The sequence below is a fragment of the Chanodichthys erythropterus genome, chromosome 17, assembly GCF_024489055.1.
Source record: "Chanodichthys erythropterus isolate Z2021 chromosome 17, ASM2448905v1, whole genome shotgun sequence".
In the NCBI taxonomy this organism is placed as follows: domain Eukaryota; kingdom Metazoa; phylum Chordata; class Actinopteri; order Cypriniformes; family Xenocyprididae; genus Chanodichthys; species Chanodichthys erythropterus.
In genome coordinates, this window is record NC_090237.1 from 9752913 (window position 1) to 9770429 (window position 17517).

At 40.0% G+C, this 17517-nt stretch overlaps 1 protein-coding gene across 5 annotated transcripts in view; it reads right to left on the reverse strand.

Moving 5' to 3' along the window:
- Positions 1–916: 916 nt before the first annotated feature.
- dscaml1 (Down syndrome cell adhesion molecule like 1) overlaps positions 917–17517 on the reverse strand; it is a 113473-nt gene continuing 96872 nt past the window's right edge. For 2 of the 5 annotated variants that reach the window (XM_067364872.1, XM_067364870.1), the window contains exons 17-31: positions 17025–17180; positions 13657–13796; positions 9536–9689; positions 8407–8524; positions 8074–8237; positions 7517–7615; positions 6228–6416; positions 5825–6112; positions 5403–5558; positions 5263–5293; positions 4976–5097; positions 3421–3573; positions 3141–3335; positions 2659–2970; positions 917–1474 (exon numbers count right to left, since the gene is read on the reverse strand). In XM_067364872.1, the coding sequence (XP_067220973.1) occupies positions 942–1474; positions 2659–2970; positions 3141–3335; positions 3421–3573; positions 4976–5097; positions 5263–5293; positions 5403–5558; positions 5825–6112; positions 6228–6416; positions 7517–7615; positions 8074–8237; positions 8407–8524; positions 9536–9689; positions 13657–13796; positions 17025–17180 (2810 nt within the window). In that variant the 3' untranslated portion in view covers positions 917–941. Of the gene's footprint in view, positions 1475–2634; positions 2971–3140; positions 3336–3420; positions 3574–4975; positions 5098–5262; positions 5294–5402; positions 5559–5824; positions 6113–6227; positions 6417–7516; positions 7616–8073; positions 8238–8406; positions 8525–9535; positions 9690–13656; positions 13797–17024; positions 17181–17517 lie in introns of all 5 variants that reach the window. The other 3 variants (XM_067364873.1, XM_067364871.1, XM_067364869.1) reach the window with 3 other exon arrangements.

A 17517-nucleotide genomic window follows, 5' to 3' on the forward strand; every position in this document is an offset into this window, starting at 1 on the left:
TGGGTGGCACTTGGCGTCTCCAAGCCGCTCCCTTTCCAATGCCGAGAGACCAAGCGTGTAGGCCTGGTTGTGTGCTTGCCACATGTATACATATATATTTACACATATACATACACATGCATACACACACACCACACATACACAAGCTTGAGAAAGCTCAGTGGATCCACCTGGCCCTCCTTAGTGCTAAAGTTCAAAATTTCGAAAACAGAAAACTGAACAAAAAAATAAAAGTACAGTAACCATACATCCGCTGTGAAAATGGCTCCAGACATTTTTTTCTTGATTTTTTTTCTTGTTTGTTTACAAAATAGTCAATAACACTCTATACTGTGTCATCAATTGCATGAAAAAAATCCCAAAGACTCGATTCAGGCGGTTGAGACTTTCGTCTTCAAGCTGTTTTTCCAGACCGATGTGGATCAGGAGGGGCGGAAGGTGAACACCGTGGTGGATTCGTTTATGCATAAGCTTTCCGAGGCAATGCGTTGCAGTATGAAGCTATGCGAGAGACATAAAAAAGAGACACTTTTTCAACAGCCTAAAAACATCTAGACGGGTCAATGCGAAACAATATATCTCTTAAAACCGCTTTTTCCTATTTTCTGAAGTCGAGAAATCAAATGAACAAGTGCACATGGAAAGCATTTCGTGCATAAGGTCCAAGGTGTCTTTGACAGAGAGAAGGAGTGGGGGGTGGGGGAAAGAAGGATACAACTTAAGTCAAAAACAAGGCAAAATTGGGGGAAAGGGTCTGGGGGTTTGGCATATTTAATCCTGGAGAAGGCCAGATAAGCTTGAGCAGAAGAATTAAAAAAAGGAAAGCAAATAAAGGTAAAAGAGAGGAAAAGAGAGAGACCCCTGTCCCGCCATTGTTCGTTTCCGCCCCTGCCCAGACTCCAGGTGTGTGTGTGAACGTACTGTATGTGTATACGTGTGAGCTACACCAGAGTGTAGGATTTGGAGTACGCCCCAGCATTCTGCTTTTGCAGTCTGCCCAGGCCGGACGAGCTGCTCTCTAGCAGAGAGTCTCTGGATCCCCCGACCTTGGAGCTGCCGGGCGTCGGGCCGCTGCCTCCCGTGGAGCTTGCACTGGCTCCCGCTCCGGCGGCGGCCGCCCCGCTTGGGGCCGAGGAGGTGGAGGAGGTGCTGGGCATGGTGAGAGTCCTCTGGGGCAGGGTGGCCGTGCCTGAGCTGATGCTGGAGCTCCCAGCGGCCCCGCTTGAGGCTGGGCCCGACGTACCGGAGGCCCCTGAGCTGGTCAGGCTGCTCAGGCCGCCGTGGCCCAGCGTCAGGGCCTGCTGCTTGGAGGGGTCTAATGTCATGTGGCGGCCCTGTGTGTGGTAGGCCCGGGCGGCGAGGCTCCGGATGGAGGCCTCGCGGGGTGGGACCACAGGGCAGGGGTCGTGCAGCTCTGCCTGTTTCCGGAAGAAAGGGTCCGTCTTCATATAGAGGGGGAGGTTACAGTACTCACCTGCAGGACAGAGGGAAGTGTCAGTTAAACAATATTAAATCTGTAGCTGGAGGCTGTTAGACATAGATTTTCTCAACAATTTTGACATTGATACCATGGGGGAAAACTGCCATACAGATATTTTTAATATTATCTCATAATTTGGCAGCAGGTATATTAGGCTGCTGTAACTTTAAGACCTGACGCATTGACCCATTATACTGTTACATATGCGTTTTCTCAAATATTTACGTTCTGACTGTAATCACATGAATACTCGCCAAGACTGGCATTTTGACATAATTTTGTGTGCATTTGACTGTTTATGTGCAATAGGCAAAAAAGAACTCAGTTTAGTACTGAGAGGCGGCTTTATGTGCGTGCACTGTGGGTGTGAGCAAAAATGGTAATGTGTATCTATTCTGTGGAAAATGAGTTTTGGAAGCATTTCAGATATTTCCGTATTGATATGTATCGAAAAATCAACATTTTGACATCACTAAATTGCACTTAGTTTATTATTTCAAATGCCTTTTTGAAAGACTACTTTTGAAAAATGTATATTATGTAAAATTCAACCGGTCAGATTGGCTCGTAGGAGTGACTGCGTTACGCGCCATTGCTGAAATATCACTGCTTAATATCAAGCCTTGATTATAGTTATTTATTTGTTTTTGTAATATTTATTTTTTTATAAAAAAATTAACAGAAAATTTAATTAGAAATTATATAAAATAATACAATTATGTGACTATTTATTTTATATTTATTATATAAATAATAATACAAATACAAAACATAATTATTATTTGTTTTTGTAACAAAATATTTTAGAAATTCATAAAAGTGTAAAATATAATTTAAAACATTACTTATATTCATAATTATATAAATATTTATTTTTTATATATTTTTTAAATAAACCCTCAGAAAAATCAGAAAATGTTCACTGAAATTATACATATGCAAAACATTTAAACCAACCATGTTTTTTTAATTATAAACTTTTTACAGTATTAACCCCTTTAGAAATATAAGAATTATTATTATAAAAAATATTATAATGTTATTTAATAAAAATGTATAGCTATAATATTTTACATAATAAATATGATTTATAATAAGGGAGAAACAGTTTTGTAAATGCCACAAGCTGGACTAAATGCTTAAGATTACAAAACCATTTAGATGTGTCGTCAACTCACTCTTGTTGGCGCGGTGGGGAATGGGCACTGCCACGTTTTTGCCACGGTCGTAGTCCTGTGGTTTGGGTGGGGAGGCAGTGAAGCGACAGATGCCCGGTTCGGATGGTGTGCTCATAGAGGTCATGCTGTCTGCGTTATCATTGGTACCCGTGGTCATCTGATCGGAGGAGCTGTCTGAGATGAAGCACTCTGTGATCTCAAACTTGGCGTGCTGCAGGTGCTCTTCCAGCTTAGCGTGTTCGTACGCTCGGGCCAGCTCCTCATATGTGGAAGACGCACTCTCTGTGGACACCATACTGTTACGTCCCTTATCTGGGAACAGGAGAGAACAGAGTTAGAGTGAACACACTGTTAAACTGTGGGTGATCACTTTATGTGCTGGTGTAACAGCCCCTTTCTTTCAAAGTGGGCAGTTTATGGCTAATGAGACCATACATTTTTTTTAAAACTTGAAATTTGAGTGTGTGTGTGAGTATGTGGACCTGTGTCCTGGGACAGGCTGGCACTGTAGCTGTCACTTTCTGTGACCGTGATGCCATGCTGGGAGCCCACCGTCCGCCAGTCTGAGGTAAGCGTGCGAGCAGGTGTGGACGCCTGGCATTTAGTCAGAGTCCACTGGCTGGAATAGCGGTTCCTCGTGCTGTGCGCAGACTTCACGCTCTTCCTCGATACTGGATCTGAGAAAGGTAACATGAGAGAGTGTATGAAACATTCACAAATGATACCTTCTTTTATGGATTGAATGGGCGAGCTGTGACATACTGGTGCCAGGCCTGATGTCGGACATATCAATCAAAGGGCCTGTGTTCTGGATGAGGGCGGGGTGATGCACAGACACGCCCGTACAGAAGCTCTGAGGGTTCACTGATTGGCTGAACTCTGTGTCGGTCACAGGGATGGTGGCCTTGTCTTCACCTATCGCACACAACAGAGAAAAAGAACATACCTTGAAGAAAAAAAAAAGTACTTTCATAGTTTAGCAGTTCTTTAGCCAGGTTTCATTCAGGAATCAATTTTGTCTCGGATTTTGACTTCTTAAATTCCTTAGAATATATAAAAATTGACGTGAGAAAATGAGCAATTTAAAATTAATATCATATACACTAACATGCAAACAATGGCGTGCAGTGGTGTTCTGAAATGAGGCAGAGTTTTCACTGTTCTTTTATGTTTTGACATTTTCCAGGTTACATAAACATTACTTACACTATCAAAAAGAAGAAAGAAACAGAAAAATACCCAATACAATTATTCTATTTTGTTCTTTTACATTAACAATATACCAATAAATCCACATATATTTCTCATCAAGTGCATACGGAAGAGGATTAGGGCCAAGCAATAATAAAAAAATAAAACCATCTTGAGATTAAAGTTGTTAAATTTTGAGAAAAAGCGTGTTAAATTTCGAGAAAAAGGTCGAGATAAAATGTTGAGAATAAACTCATTAAAATAAATTACGAGAAAAAACTTGTTAAATTTCAAGAAAAAAGTCAAGATAAAATGTTGAGAATAAACTCGTTAAATTACGAGAAAAGTCATTAAATTACGAGAACAAATTCATTAAATTATGAGAAAAAAGTCGTTAAATTACGAGAAAAAAGTCGAGATAAAATGTTGAGAATAAAGTCATTAAATTATGAGAAAAAAGTCATTAAATTACGAGAACAAATTCTTTACAAATTTATTCTCATAATTTAACGACCTTTTTCTTGTAATTTAATGACTTTGTTCTAATAATCTAACAACTTTTTTTCTCGTAATTTAACAAGTTTATTCTCAACATTTTATCTCGACTTTTTTCTTGAAATTTAACAAGTTTTTTCTCGAAATTTAACAACTTCAATCTCAAGATGGTTTTATTTTTTTATTATTGCTTAGCCCTTATCCTCTTCCGTAAGTGCATTTTAAGCATTTTTACAATAATTACAAAACAGCAACAGAACAGCAACAAAATTCAGATTACATCTATATTTTATTTGTGGACTGATGTTCAGCTGTTCTTTTTAATAGTCAACTTATTTTAGCATCACCGGTCATTGAAGCTTGATAAACACTGCAGGTGTCGTGATGGTCACAAACTACCTTTAATTTCAGTAAATGATTGCTCACCCTCACAGATCATGTCATTTCAAGTTTGATTATGTGACAAAGTGGTGATATTTAAGTGGGTGAGTTGTTTACTTACTTTTTAATTAGTCTTCGCATTAATACAATTATTTGCTAATTCATAATCTAATATAATAATATTTCTTACAGGTATATTGCCATGACTTACATTTGACTCAACAGCACATGCATACACATACACACTGACCTATCTGTTTGATTCCCTCTTTATCCTCGATGAGCAGCTGCACGCGGGGGATATCTATGTGCAGCCGGGGTCCCTGAGGTGGGCCTTTAACTGGAGTGTCAAAACTTCGATTGTTCTTACTGCTCCAGGTGCAAAACAACCAAAGACAGACACACACACACACACACACACAAAAAAGTATTGCCACTGCCACTTCCTTAAACACACACATTTCATAAGGAATTAATGAGATTAATGTTTTAATTTTAGAGTTTAATATTTGCACAGACTATTAACTATATCCTTACCTGATAAGCATCTCAGCCAAGCTCTTAGCATCTACAGAGGCAAACAGGTATTTTATTTAAACACTCCTGTAAAATGATGTAATTTATATATATATATATATATATATACAGTTTCCAGCCTCTTTCACTCCCTAGCTCACCTCTGAGTCTCTTGAGTCTCTTTTCTTTGCGTTTCTTGCGGATAATGAAGAGTAGCGCCATGCCCAGTGTGACCAGGATGACAGGGGAGCCGATAGAGAAAAGCTTTTTAACATCATCCCCTTCCCCTCGCGCTGACTTAATAGGCGGAATAGTGCCTGCGGAGGAAAGGAAATAGAGATAAGTGAAGAGATCAAGATAAAGCTCATGTCAAGGCTCTTATCACTAAAATTCAGTCCTAAAAACAGATTAATTAATTGATTTAGCTGCTAATTGTACATGTTCTTTTGTGTCGTCCTGTTGTACATGCCCTGGCGGAAATATATTTGTACATCCGTACTAAAGTACTGAATGACAGTTCACTGATGGTGCATTCACATCATGTCATTTTATTATAGCTGATGCTTTGTGTACTGGGACTTACTGCCATCATAATCTAGCGTGGCAAACTGGGAGCTCTGGTTCCCACAGCCGGCGCTGTTGCACGCCTTCATCTTCAGCTCATACCAGGTGGCCTCACGCAGCTCGGCGAGGAAGATATCAGCCGAGGCGTTGGTGCGCACGCTCTGCCAGGCCCAGGTGCCTTTGGGGCGGAACTCTAGAAGGACAGCAGTGATGGGGCAGCCGCCGCTCGTCCAGCCCTGCAGGTTGAGGCGAGCGTGGGTGGAGTTGATGTGAGTGAACAGGGGCTGGTCCTTATTGAATTGCGGCTCTGCAAAACAAGAAACAATACTAATGATTGACTGAGTTCATACTACAACCATGTTGAAAAAAAAAACATAAAGAAGCTTGATAAAAGGTACAAGTGTTTTTCAAGAACGTCTCACCTCTGCCATGAGTCTTGGCCTCAATGATCTCGCTGATGCGACCGGCTCCCACACTGTTTTTTGCTGCAAGTTTGACTTTGTACCAGGTTCCACAGCGCAAGTTGTCCAACTTGAAAGAGCGTTCGCTGGAGCTAATGAAGACATCCTTCCACTCCTCAGTGTTATCTACTGAATACTGCAGCACAAAACCTGAACACACACAGATATATGCATTATGGGACAGCTGCTTGAATTCTAGGATTCTGTTCAAAATAATACTGTACTAAAAGGGTGTGTTTTGGAGTCTAAAAATATATTTGAATAGCATACTAATATACTATTGCTTGTGGAGTATGCAGTATGGAGTAGTTATGCTGTGTACAATATGTACATTTTCTAGATGCAAAAAACACCCAGATGACTACATTTGCCAAAATGTGCAATAGTAGAGCACACTGCATAGGATACCGTATCCCATAATGCAGTGTGCCCCACTGGACTTCCCATTTCTATAACTAGAAGCAATTGAATTACTCATTATTTGAGAAGACTGACTAAATGCTGTCAAATAAATACAATATTTATTTAACTGGTAAAAATGTATTTTTAGTAAATATTAGATTATAACTGAACTAATTGAAATGCAGCATATTTCAGTTTGAAATGTTTATTGTTGCATACTACATTACGTACATTTTAAAAAATACATGATTTTGGCACTAGCATAACTCTGGGACACTGTGATAAAGACTTCCTAACATCACCACTAGATGGCGCATTGACCTTACAGACTAATCACAGAGTAACAATCTCAGATGAAGGGCTGATCAGATGGCTGTAAACCTCCTTTAGTTACCCAGAGAAGAAGAGAAAAAATGCTGACTGCACATTTATGCAAATTGATGCACAATATGGCGTCGCCCATCATTAGGAGCGGGACGGATTTGGTGTCTCACTTTGGCTTTGGCAGATGGCAAAATAAAGGGCGCCACATCAAAAGGATTTACCACTGACAGCCTGGTGTGCTCCTTATTCTCCTCCCACCTTTCCACACACAAACACCACAGATATCTATGTTTTTACCTAATTTACTGTGAGGTGCAAGCAGTTTGACAGTAACGTGACACAGTGACAGATTAAGCACAGTCTGAGAGAAATACAGATAGACAGAGATAGAAAAAAGGGACAATGTGCTAAATACAATAAAACAAACTCCAGAGATAGATAAAAGAAAATGAAAAAGGGAGAGAGATAAAGAAAGAGACTTCTTGTTTGAGGCGACCAGAAAGAGGCAGGACAAAAGCTTGTACCTCTGATGGAGCTTCCTCCATTGTCTCCAGGAATCCAAGCTAGAGTGATAGAAGAAGTTGATGTGGTGGAAACGGTCAAGCGTGGTTGATCTGGAGGCACTATAACACAGGACACACACAGATTGGTGGGAAATCTTCCTATTAATATTCAAACACCAATAACGTCCTGGAACATGACACATAATCTTATCTCCACCCTAAAGGTGTGGTCACATTTAAGGTTGATAGGCGAATTTTCATGGTCCAAATCGAGTCATCAATATGAATTTGCACAATCGAGAATTTTGCTTGAGAGTGAAAGATTTCTGCATGCCGAAGTTGGTCACGCAAATTTGCCATTTTGACCGACAGAAAGCGGCTTGCTTTAAAAGTGGCTTATGTGTGAGTTGTGCATCATACTAGATCTCAATTGGACAATGGACCTTTACACACAAAATTTCATCAGTGTGACCGTATCTTAACCCTAAATTCTGATTGGTAGGAACTATTCCAGGACCAACAAGCTAGTTGACTCAGGACCATTTTACAGGACTGTGAGGAAATAAACTCTTCCTTACCTTGTACCAGCAGGTTTACGATGATTGTGTCAAACCCCAGTGTGTTGGTGGCTGTGCAGGTGTAGTACCCAGAATCCTCGGCTTTCACAGAGCGTAGCACCAGGGTACCATTTGAAAGAATGTTGCGGTGACCATCTTGAGTGACCGGGATGGCGGTGTCTTCACTGTGAGGATTAAATCACAATCATATTGACCTTTTTATATTTTAATAAACTAGAGATGAACATTTAGGACTAACAAAAAGGAATTTGGGGTTGTACAACTGAACTTTTACTTTTCATATTTCAAAAACTCATGGAAAAGTCTTTTCAGTGCCGAAAGCTGAACCCAGACCTGTCTTTGGTCCATTTGATGGTGGGTGTTGGCTCTCCCACCGAGCTGCACGGCAGCCGGACTTCCTTCATCCATGGAGTGGTCACCGTTCCACCAAAAGATAGGATTTTAGCAGGAGCTGAGTAAGACAAACAAAGAGTCATATAAAAATATACCGGTGAGCAAATTATGATGGGTTTAGGGTGGTTTGACCTTCCTAATTAAGGTTTGAACCCCCAAAGGAAGTAAAAAAAGAGTTGGGAAGGGGTTTTAGGCACTGTTCACATGCATTCCCCTGCTTTTCCATTGTTTTTATACATAAACACGCACTAGATGTACATCTTTGTTGAGTCAAAACAATGGACATCTTTTTTTTGCATGCAGGACAGTGTTCTAAAAATGGGGAGCTCAAAGTAAAATAAGTTCAACTTTTAAAAAAGACCTTGCGGTTTTTGCCCGTTCCACTGCCCTTCACCTCACATTTTTAAATGCAATAACACCCATAAAGAGATAGTTCACCCAAAAATAAAAATTCTACATGTTATATAATGGAAATTTAGTGTATTCAAACAATGTTTTTGTGACCACAACAGTTCTCACAGTGGAAATTGTACATACATGGAAAAATGGGCCATCAAGGGACTCTTGCTCTTTAAACTAGCTGTGAACTAGTTGTTAAATAATAAAGAACACACACACATAGATTCTCTCTCTCATTTTCTGACCCAGGAAATATTGATTGAACTGCCCCCTTCATTGTCAGGCATATTGGCCGGGTCATTGTCTGCCATCTCTTTCTCATTTAGTTGCTTTTACTCCTCTCCACGTAATAAATGACAGGCTATAGCTTCATCCATCAGGAGAGAATGAAAGAAAAGGAGGAGAAGAGAGCATCAGGGACAGCATGACCCTGTGCTCACTCAGGTCCTCCTCCTTATCAGGCAATTGCACAGTTTTGCTGAGTAAATAAAGCAAAATTACAGACAGGAAGCCTAAAACAGTGATTCCTGCTTGAAAACTCTCAAACTGTCTGTTTTGAGATCAGATATTGACTTCTTTAGCCGCGTGCATGTGTATACAGAGCTGATTAAAGATATATGACACCGGCCTTCATGAAGACTTTTTTCCATTAAACTCTAGGCGGACTCACCTTTCCCAGCAGGCTCCACAGTCACCTTCTCGCTGATGTTGCCCCGACCAGCAGTGGTGACGGCAGCTGCCCAGATCAGATACTGCTGACCCCGGGTTAGGTGGGTGATTCTGTATATCAGCAGCTCAGGGTTGGCTTCGTATTCGCTGGGTGCCTGGGATCATCGCAAGAACACAACGTTACGAACAAACACTCTAGCGCTGATAAAGACAGCACAGTGATGTTATGTTAGAAAAAACAATGCACAATAGCAAGTAAGGTCGATTTCAAACATTGTTGGAGTTTGAAATGTGTCCGAATGCAATTCATAATGAAACTCTAGTATGTCACATTTTCAGCACTGCCACAAGGGGCACTATAGTGGATATTAGCATTGATTGTCTTCTTCTACAGTCAATTTGCTCTTTTAGCTATTTAAAATTTAAAGGACTATACTATTCAGGAAACCCATCATTATTTTTATTATTTTTTTATTTTTGGTGATGCTAGGGAAACATAATTTAAACTGTCAGCATGTCTGCATCTAGATACACAGGTGCGGTCAAATCTAGTGTTGCTCTTTGACATTTTGGAGGCTAAATCCAGTCATTTCAATAGGAATCTGCATGATTAGGAGTTTTGTGTGAAGGCACATTCACTTATGTTCAAGTTATTAATTCTAATACATTCCACTTGAATTTGTTGTATTTACTTAGGCTACGTTGCCATGTTGACCAACATAAAGCTGCTTAAGTGTAAAAGTGACTTTCATGTGAGCTGTGCTTCATACAGTACATCGCTACACTATTGACAATCGACAAAGGACTATTTTTGCTTGCAAAATTTTGCACCTTAAATACAGATTCGGTTTAAATGTACCATCTGAGTACTGGGCTTTGTTATGTATGTTATGTTATGTACAACGAAACTGCACTTGCTAAGAATTAACGTCTGTGCTTGTATATGTTTCTGGCCTGACTTTAGGCTTCAGCACTTATAAAAATGCTTTTTAAAGCTAAAAATGAAAGATGATGACTTGTTTTCATACAGGATTTATACTGGGCTCTTTAAAAGGTGAAGATGAATGTGTAACTCTTAGTGTGGTGGCACCTGGAGAAAATGATTATTCAAACACAGTGCTTTCCTTTACTCTTGAATTAATAGCGTTTGCTAAATAACACGCACAGATATTTCTGCTGCTTTTCTTTATGTGAGTGAAAAAGGCTTAACTGTCTGTGTGTGTGTGTGTGTGTGTGTGTGTGTGTGTGAGAGAGAGAGAGAGAGAGAGAGACCCAGGGGGCCTTACACAAGTAGATGATAGGGTAAAAAGACAATACCCCTAGACACGCTAGATCAGTCAGCCTCAGATAACACTAACAATAGAGGTAGACTAATGAGAGATATCTGCTGCTCACCTCAGCATGCACGAGACACACACACACACACACACACACACACACACACACACACATACTCCATGATGAGTATTTCTATTATTATATCCACCTTTCATTGTAATGCACAACAAAAACATAAAACCGTATCACTGTACACACACAGAAATAACATGAGGTTAGGCTGTGCTTCAAGCTCTCTGTAATTGTAGTGTGTTTAAGAGAGCCGTGTGTCTGCTGTCCAAACGCATGTTCATCACAATGAATGTCTGCTGCCCGTAGACATGCAAACACGCGCAGTGTCATTCCCACCGATTGCCCTGGATGCTGCCCTCATCTTTCGTACCCCTCGGTCCTGACACTAATACAGCACCCACTACACCACCCCCCACCCCACATACAGTGCTGTGCAGAGGTGTTTCTCACATCAGTTTGATTTCTTAAGTGAGCTAATGGATTTTGGGTAAACATATTTTCATGTTCTATTCATAATCAGAAATATCTCTCTTTCACTATAGCTCTGTTCCAAACCAAGTGAGAAGCTTTGCTGTATACTACCTACACAGGCAGCTATCTTCTAAGGTGGCATATTCTAACTGAAATGGAAACAGAATGGAATGGAATCCTCATCAGTGGTTTTGGGACATTTTACAAAAGGATATATATATTATATAAATATCATATATAAATATTTCATCATTTTCTCAAGGTTAAAGTCGACATGAATTGGATCTTTTCTAAATGCATGTTATTGATTTTATAGTGGAGGACCTTGTCATTTTTTATCGAGCTGTCATAACTCAACTTTTTCTTTTTGATAATCTGTTTCACTCAGATGTGTGTCACAATACACTACAATGTGACTTTAAAGGGGCTCTATGTAGGAATGACACCCAGTGGTCGAAATACTGGTACTGCAGTCCAAATTCAAAATATTGTTTGCCCCGCCCCCTCCTTCAAAGACGACAAACTGGCAGCTCCAGAAGTAATGAAAATATTTATCTTGAAATCTGTCATGTAAACTATGTATAAACCTTAATAAAACAATTTAATAATCAATTAAAAAGGAATTTATACCTGTATGATATTATGCTGTAGCCACATTGGACCAGCAGTTTGGAAAATGGATGGATGATTCAGCTTTGAGCGCCATCTTCTGGTCAGACGCGGGAAATCATGCGGCAAGTGACTCTCACAGTGCATTTAGGGTATTCTCTAGCCATTGAGCATACATCGTTTGTACACTCATCATTGTGGTGCATTGTGGGATTGAATGAGTGCACACAATAACGTCCACTATGGTTTCGGACACCACTACAAATGTCTGTCCCTTCAAATATTGCCCCATTAAAGGGTATGGGGGCGATTTTGGACACAGCCTACATCTGGTGCTGGTTTATATATTTGCCAAAGACAAGGGGTTTAGAGATAAATAGTGATTTTCTATAATAATAAATTTTAATAATATAAATTATATCATCAATATAAATATCATTTATTCATTTAATTATGTATAATAATCATAATAATTATACTTATAAATGAATACACATACACAGACATTGCTTTTATCATATCATGCTTGCTATTTTTCGCATTACAAATGGGTAATATATTTAGCTGTCTTCATATTTTAGGAAGAGGATCATCATATTTGGGGGCCTTGGCATCAAAAAGTTTAAAAACTGCTTCCTTCTGGGAGTGTGTCTGTGATACCTAAAGATGCTGTCTAGGTAGGCAGCTCACTAGGCTTCTGAACCTTCTCTCCCTAGTTCATTTCGATTCATCTTTTTCCTCCACGTTCCCCCTTCTCTCTCTTTCGCAGCATGAATCAGGTACGGGAGGTGTGGGTGGTAGGGGTGGAGTGCTGTATCGGATATTAAAATATTCCTCCGGTGTGGAGATAGCAGTGATCCGGGGAGCGATAGAGGGAGATAATGAAAAGAGGAACAAAAGTACTCCCCGCACGCTGAGTCTGACCCCCCTTCCTCCTCCCCCCCCCCCCACCCCCACCCCCCCTCACACTCATTTACATAGTAATCACCCCGTGCTCTGTGAGAGGCCAGAGAGAGAGCAAGAGAGAGAGAGAGAGGAGTGATTTGTGAATGAGCAAAAGAAAAGAAGAGAGTGAGCATGTGTACATCTGGACAGGTACATTAATTCAGTGTGAGAGTACACAAATTATGTGTGTGTGTGTGTGTGTGTGTGTGTGTGTGTGTTTGTCGAGGAGGTGCTTATAAATGTGATCGAGCCTGTGTGTGTATGTGTGTGTTTGTGTGTGCTGTCAGCTTGTTTCCTGCCCTCCCTGATGAACAGATGAGGTTGTCTAGGCAACGTGATGAGACGCAGATATGCAAATGAGACGGGAGGGTGAGCTTGCATGCACACACTGCAGTATGAGCCTCTCATTTACACACACACGCACACACACACATCCCGCTGATACTGCAGCACAACCTCACACATGCACTGATTAAAAATACACTCACCACAAATCCAGACGCAAATAGACGATATGATAAACTAAACACTGATTTATACTTAGAATCTGAAGCAAAATTAAATCATCATAAAATCCACAAATACTTATCCCACACCCATATGAAGTAAAGCACATATGTGGTAAAACACATTCGCATGCTTCAATAAACACACAAACATTACAAGTATGCCTTCATTTTTGAACAAAAAGCGACGGCAACACTAAAATCAATGTTAAAAACAAGTTTCCCCCTTTTTTTGCCTTACCGGTTGGCCCGATCCAGGGCTGGAACAGTAAATTGTGTATTTTCGGATGATACCATTGGGCTTGATGGGGGGAAGCCAGGAGACCACCACACTGCTGGCAGAGGATGGCACTGCTTTGATGCCCGCTGGAGGGCCGGGGTCTGAAAGAGAGAAAAACTAGATTAATGTCTGACAGAGGCCTTGTGGGATATATCACCTCCCTGTGACCTAAAGGTTTGTCCCAATATGTTGGAGACAGGGATAGCTGCAGGTCGGAGTAATGGGCATGCCAAAAGGAGGCGTGCCGAAACGTGAATTGCTACAACAGAAACTAACCCCTAACCCTACCCCACACCCTGACTGACAGCTTTCGTGACCAATGATAAAGACCTTTCTCCACGCCCCAACCATCAAAACTGAAACGTACTTTGGACTTTGGAAGCATCTCTACATAGAAAACACCAAAGAAATAGTGCTGTTGTGAAGTGAACATGAGACTCACAGAGTCTTTGCTTACAATTGATTCCTGTAGATTTCCTCATCACAATGCGATTTTTGCCAATGGACAGTGACATATGAAAATTTGCAATCCATAAATATTTTTTACCGGCCATTAAACTGTTTTTGCAAAAACAGCCAGTTATGACACCAAAATTTTAGATACCAGTTCACAAAATTCACAATTCTCTATTCCAATTTCGGTACCACAGATAAAACTACTAGCCCAACTAATATAAATTTAAAACAGCAGTTTTCAGGCAGAGACTTTTAAATGAAGTAATCAAATGTAAAACTCAAGCCATAACTTGGCTGTGTTTACAGACGGGCTTTTTTTTGGGACATAATTTTTTGTGAATATGTCCATTCAAGTGCAAGAAGATGTGAAACAGACAGAGCTCATTTCAGTTTCCGCACGTTGTCTGAGATTCGGCTTTCTAGGTGCGGATGTTTTAAACTTCCCACACAGCATGTGAGTATGGAATTCAGTTCTCTTTTGTGTCTTTTTGCTCTTGAATATTTAAATTGTCAAGGCTTAAACTTTAGGGACGATGCAGGACTGGCATGTCAACTGTCCAGAGCGTCTTTCACATTTGTTCAAGTTCATGTTCTCACAACACTGCATTGTTAGAATTCATAAAAATGTTACCAGCCAACTGATAATTGACACTGTTTCATATACTTGCCAAACGCTGATTTTTACTTGCATTCGGTAAGTGTTAATTTTAGGCAATGCTCGCTCAAATTTGGTCAAAATTAAAATATCTTATAATGCTGTAGCCTACTTTTGGGAACTGCCTTTGTCTGCATTCAGATTCTTTCTAGGTAGGCAGAAAACTAGCTTTTGGAATAGAGCTAGAAAGAGGAGCCAACATGAGCCTATTGTACAGAATTAATCTTCACACCAAGACAGTGTTCAGTGCGAAAATGTTAATGTGTCTGTTCGGACTAACATAAACCATCAATGTGATTGAATATTGATGCACTTTTCCATTACACTGCGAAGAAAACTGATAAGACTCATGCTTTTGGTGTTACATAAAACTATATTGGGGTCCAGAGCTTTGATAAGGATTTGCCCCAAATACATTAAACCCCCATCAAACTTCTGTCATCTTAGAAATAACCATCACAATTGTGTCTAGAATGTTCAGCAAGACATGGAGATTCAAGAAGGATTTGGAAAAAAATTCATCATCATCTTTCCTAGGGTTTAGCCAAACAGGGGTTAATCCTTGAGGGGGTGCAGGTCTTAAAGTGGTGACACAAACTGCTGTGATATTTTGTGGTATTAATGATGATTTAATTGCATAATTCCTTATAAATTATGGAGACCTCAGCCATAAGTTGTTATTATTATTATATTATTATTATTATTTTTATGAAGTCTTCATAGGTGTCATGAGCAGACGAAAAAGGGGCCAAAAAGTTGGGCCAAAAATTTTGGACAGGATGCCCCTTGTCAAACTGATACCATACACTCTTATCCACTCCTATATCAACCATATTCAATTAAATGAAAATGATCAATGCATCTCTCCTATTCTCCTCCACTCAGACGCCCTTATTTCCCCGACCCCCCCCTCAACGCCTCCAGGGAACGAAGGAGAGACAGATATAGGATAATCCTATCCCGACCAGTGTAAGCACAAAATTAATGTCAGCTAATCCACAAAGAATAAATCCTTCTTCTTGTGTTGGAAGGGGGATCTGCTTTGAGACATATACCCGCTTTACAGACCCCCCTCCTTTAGAGTCTTAATTCTCATTAAGTGTGCTAATGCTATATCAGAGCCTAAATGTCGCCACGGTGACCGCATCCAGCAATCAAGCAATTCAGCATCATCTGGACTGGGACCATGCAGCACTTGCCTCCAGCTAATGTGGTTTTTGTGGCAAGATTTTCTACCCCACAACCTCCCCCCATCCAGACACACACACACACCCTTGAGCTTGAGTAGAGGGTTAAGGGGAAGTGGCTTGCACATAATGTGGCTGTGTGTTTGAATACGGTTATCCGCTGTCTGGGTTGAATGTGCACTGGAGGGTCACAATTATCTGACTATATATTGTTTTACTTTTTTGTGGTCCAAAACCAAATAAGCCGACAATTCTTGGAGAATTTTAGGGTATCATGAATATACTCAATAGTAAGCAGTAACGGTAATTTGTCTTTTCAAATCCCTTAATGGGCCACATTTTAAGAAAGAATTGTTCATAGCAAAGTCAATCTCAGAATGCATTACAGCAATATAAATAGCGGAGCAGAATGGCAGGAGAGAGATGAATTTGTCGAATAAAGTCATTATTTTTGTTTTGTTTTGTTTTTGCGGGAAAAAAGTATTCTCGTCACTTCATAAAATTAAGGCCTTTGCACACTGAGTCCGGAATTTTCGCAAAAAAATTCGTTTTTTCATATTCGTAATCCTAAAATTCGTCACGCACAGAGCACACTGAGTCCGATGCCTATTAATGAATCTGAATATTTTTATGATGGACGAAAGTTTTGGAGGCAGTGTGTAAACGTAATTGACATAACGTGAGGTCGAATTTATTTTTTAACGTGCGAAAGTTTCGCATGTGAATTTCGGACTCAGTGTGCAAAGGCCTTTAAGGTTGAACCACTGTAGTCACGTTTACTATTTTAACGATGTTTTTACTACTTTTCTGAACCTTGAATGTGGTCATTTTTTTGCTTTCAATGGAGGATAAAAAAAACCCTCTCAGATTTCATCAAAAATATCTTAATTTTTGTTCTGAAGATGAACAATGATGGACTGTATCTTAGCAGGGCCGTCCCAAGTTTTTTTTCTTTTTTTACAGTATGTGTACATATATTCAAGTACACTGACATATGGTCACGTCACGTGTGTGCATGTGTGTGAACTTACGATCTTCTCGAGTCTGTATGTAGAGTACGTTGCTGCGGACGCCATCTCCTGCCTGTGTGTAGGCCAGGACCTGAATGCTGTAGTTTGTGAACTTCTCCAAACCCTTCAGCTCCACCTGCTCACGAGTGGTAGTGATGTTCTGCATCTCTCCCCATTCTGAGATGTGAAAGATACTGAATGACTCTCTTTCTGCATGTTCATATACTCACTAATAACAGCAGTGTAATTAGAACACATCACACAAGGGAACACAGGAGAACCATGTTTACACACATTCCACTTACAAAAAAGTACCATGGTGTTATTCAACGGGAGACTAAAATAGTCTATTTTGCTGGACAAAAGTTGCTACTGTATAGCTATATTTAGCAGACAATGATATTTATGTCCAAGTGCAAAATAAACAAAAAAGGAAAAAGGCTTTTCCATGTCTCTTTGGAGATAAAGAGACATGGAAAATAAAATAACATTTATTTTTGGATGTGTACCATAG